This window comes from Hippocampus comes, unplaced genomic scaffold (assembly GCF_001891065.2).
Source record: "Hippocampus comes isolate QL1 unplaced genomic scaffold, H_comes_QL1_v1.1 scaffold57, whole genome shotgun sequence".
In the NCBI taxonomy this organism is placed as follows: domain Eukaryota; kingdom Metazoa; phylum Chordata; class Actinopteri; order Syngnathiformes; family Syngnathidae; genus Hippocampus; species Hippocampus comes.
In genome coordinates, this window is record NW_017805039.1 from 1,396,266 (window position 1) to 1,398,964 (window position 2,699).

Genomic DNA, 2,699 nt, shown 5'->3' on the forward strand with positions numbered 1-2,699 from the left:
AAAAAAAAGGGGAAAAAAAAAGGAAGCCCCGTTTTAAAAAAAAAAAAAAAAAAAAAAAAAAAAAGTGGGCTGAATGTGGTCAAATGTTCATACATTGCCCACATCTGGTATAAACCATGTCCAAACTAATCTCGTTTTGTCAGATGTGCCTAACTGTCACTTCTGTTCTTCAGAAACTGTCCGCTTACAACACCCGACTGTTTAAAAAGGAAAATGGCGAGAAAACCTGCTACGAGGTGCGCTTGGCCTCCGCTGTGAAGAAAGGTCAGTCGTCAAATGAAATAACCCAGATAGCATCGGTGCGGGTCGCCGTAATGTTAACAAGGTGCATGCAGGACATTGTATTAACACATTCAACTGCTAAACAGACTGCACGGTGGATGGCGAGTGTGAATCCTGCTGCGGGTGCTTTGACTTTGAGGGAAAAGAGTTCTCCGTGAAAAGGGGGGACTACGCTCCACTCATGGAGAGGGTCTGCTTTTATCTTCAGAAGGCTCAAGTGAGTGAGAGAATTGATCGTTTTTCAGGCATTTTGCCCCTGTTCATCCTGATTTGAAATTGGTTGCCGTTTCAAATGAAACACAGGCCCACGCTGCCAACGATAACCAGAAGAAGATGCTCGGGGAGTACATGCAGAGCTTCACCTTGGGCTCGGTAGAAGCCCACAAGGAGGGCTCGCGCTACTGGATCAAAGACAAGGGCCCAATTGTGGAGAGGTGAGCAAACGTAATGATGGGAACATTCATCAAAGTGAACAGGAAAAGTTGCTGCATATATTTTGTTCTTTAAATTGGTTTACGTTTAATACGGCTTCCTCTGAGATTCCAAAATATGCATTTTAGCGTCACTAAGGTTGCTAAACTTGTTCATAGGCATGAATGTGAGTTTGTAGGCAACGAGTCAAGGGGTATCATCTTGTGACATAAAACTGTGGAGAGTCAGACCAATTCTCATTTTCCTCTAAAATGCAGGAACATTGTTTTCTTAAGTCAGTTTCTACTGACCTATAATGCTGTTTGTGTGTTGATCGAAGACTACCATGTAGACAACATGCTACCGTATATCAGGGCATTTCAATTTTTATTACCAGTAAGTCCTCCAAAGGCCATACTTAAGAAGAAATATATGATGCGAGGATCAAATATGCCCCAAGTACTTTTTGTGGTTTTGAGGATGAATGAATGGATCGATGGATGGTCTGATAAAATGTTATGACTGGTTGTATACTTTTATTCCCCAACCTTGCCTTATTCTAATATACTGTAGGACTTGATGACTCAGTCACTGCTTCATGTTCTGGTAATAATATGTGGAACTGTCCCCCCCGCCTCAGCTACATCGGCTTTATTGAAAGCTACAGGGACCCCTTTGGCTCCAGAGGAGAGTTTGAAGGTAGCTTGCCGATTTGTTGTCTGTGTTTTTGCTGCCATTCTTCTCCTTAGCAACCTTCATGTGGTATCTGCTTTAGGTTTCGTGGCAGTTGTGAACAAGGCAATGAGCGAGCGCTTTGCCAAACTTGTAAGCTCGGCCGAAGTGCTGCTCCCCGAGCTTCCCTGGCCGAGGGAATTTGAGAAAGACACTTTCCTTAAACCGGACTTCACTTCCCTTGACGTCCTCACCTTCGCTGGCAGCGGCATTCCAGCTGGCATCAACATTCCCAACTGTGCGTGTGTTAACATTTAAAGGTTGATGTTTTTTGACATCATTCCATTCAAAACCATCTGTGTGCTTCTTCAAACAGATGATGACATCAGGCAGTCAGAGGGATTTAAAAATGTCTCCCTCGGAAATGTGCTGGCCGTGGCTTACTCTACGGAAAAAGAAAAACTGACATTCTTAGAAGAAGATGACAAGGTGAAGCATCAAGATGGCCATTGGGTTTCAATCCACTACCATCTGTGTAACACACACACTCAACCCATTCCTCCAAATTTCATTGACATGTCCGTTTGTGCCAGGATTTGTTTGTCAAGTGGAAGAGTCCGTCATTTGAGGTGCAAGTCGGACTCCATGAACTGCTGGGCCATGGAAGCGGAAAGTTGTTCGTCCAGGTCTGTCAGCCAAATGTTCATCTGTATTTCTGTCTTGGCAAATAGTCGCTTTCAGGTGGGATCCTCACTCTCCAAAATCAGTGCTGTTCAGGAAATCAAAAAACGGCATATTTCTTGTACTGAGGTCATATACTGCTTTGCACCACCAGCACAACACGTCTCTAAAATCATGTCAGATCGCAAAAAGAATCATGATTGATGATTTCTTACTCCATTGCAGCTTTCAATCTTGTTGAGCTATGATGCTGCAGGCTCTCTCAAAGTGAGGATGAGGTGCAGTGACAAGACCTCTCACAGTCTCAGAGATTTGCTCTCAAGCTATTTTCAACACACGATTGTTTAATAATACATAAAAAAAAAGACCACATGGGACTGACTAATAGTGCCAATTTTTTATATGTATGTAAATTAGGCGATTGTTCATCTGACTGTGTGAATGTGTGGCTTCCTGTCCAGGACAACAAGGGCAAGTTCAACTTTGACCAGAGTACTGTGATCAACCCGGAAACTGGTGAGCTGGTGAGTCTTCAGCCAAAGGGCCTCTTCCAAATGTGCATTAAAAATCCAATATGGTTTGGAGACCTGTGCCACTTGAAGTGTCCATGGAAATCCCCCCCCCCCCCCAAAAAAAAACAATAAAAACAAAAT

The 2,699-nt window shown here is 43.4% G+C and overlaps 1 protein-coding gene across 1 annotated transcript in view; it reads left to right on the plus strand.

The window, feature by feature from the left end:
• dpp3 (dipeptidyl-peptidase 3) overlaps positions 1-2,699 on the plus strand; it is an 8,023-nt gene that overhangs the window by 3,135 nt on the left and 2,189 nt on the right. Inside the window, exons 7-14 of the mRNA XM_019864171.1 lie at positions 174-264; positions 369-499; positions 586-716; positions 1,334-1,392; positions 1,469-1,663; positions 1,742-1,854; positions 1,959-2,051; positions 2,508-2,570. Coding sequence (XP_019719730.1) covers positions 174-264; positions 369-499; positions 586-716; positions 1,334-1,392; positions 1,469-1,663; positions 1,742-1,854; positions 1,959-2,051; positions 2,508-2,570 — 876 coding nt within the window. The remainder of the gene's footprint in view (positions 1-173; positions 265-368; positions 500-585; positions 717-1,333; positions 1,393-1,468; positions 1,664-1,741; positions 1,855-1,958; positions 2,052-2,507; positions 2,571-2,699) is intronic.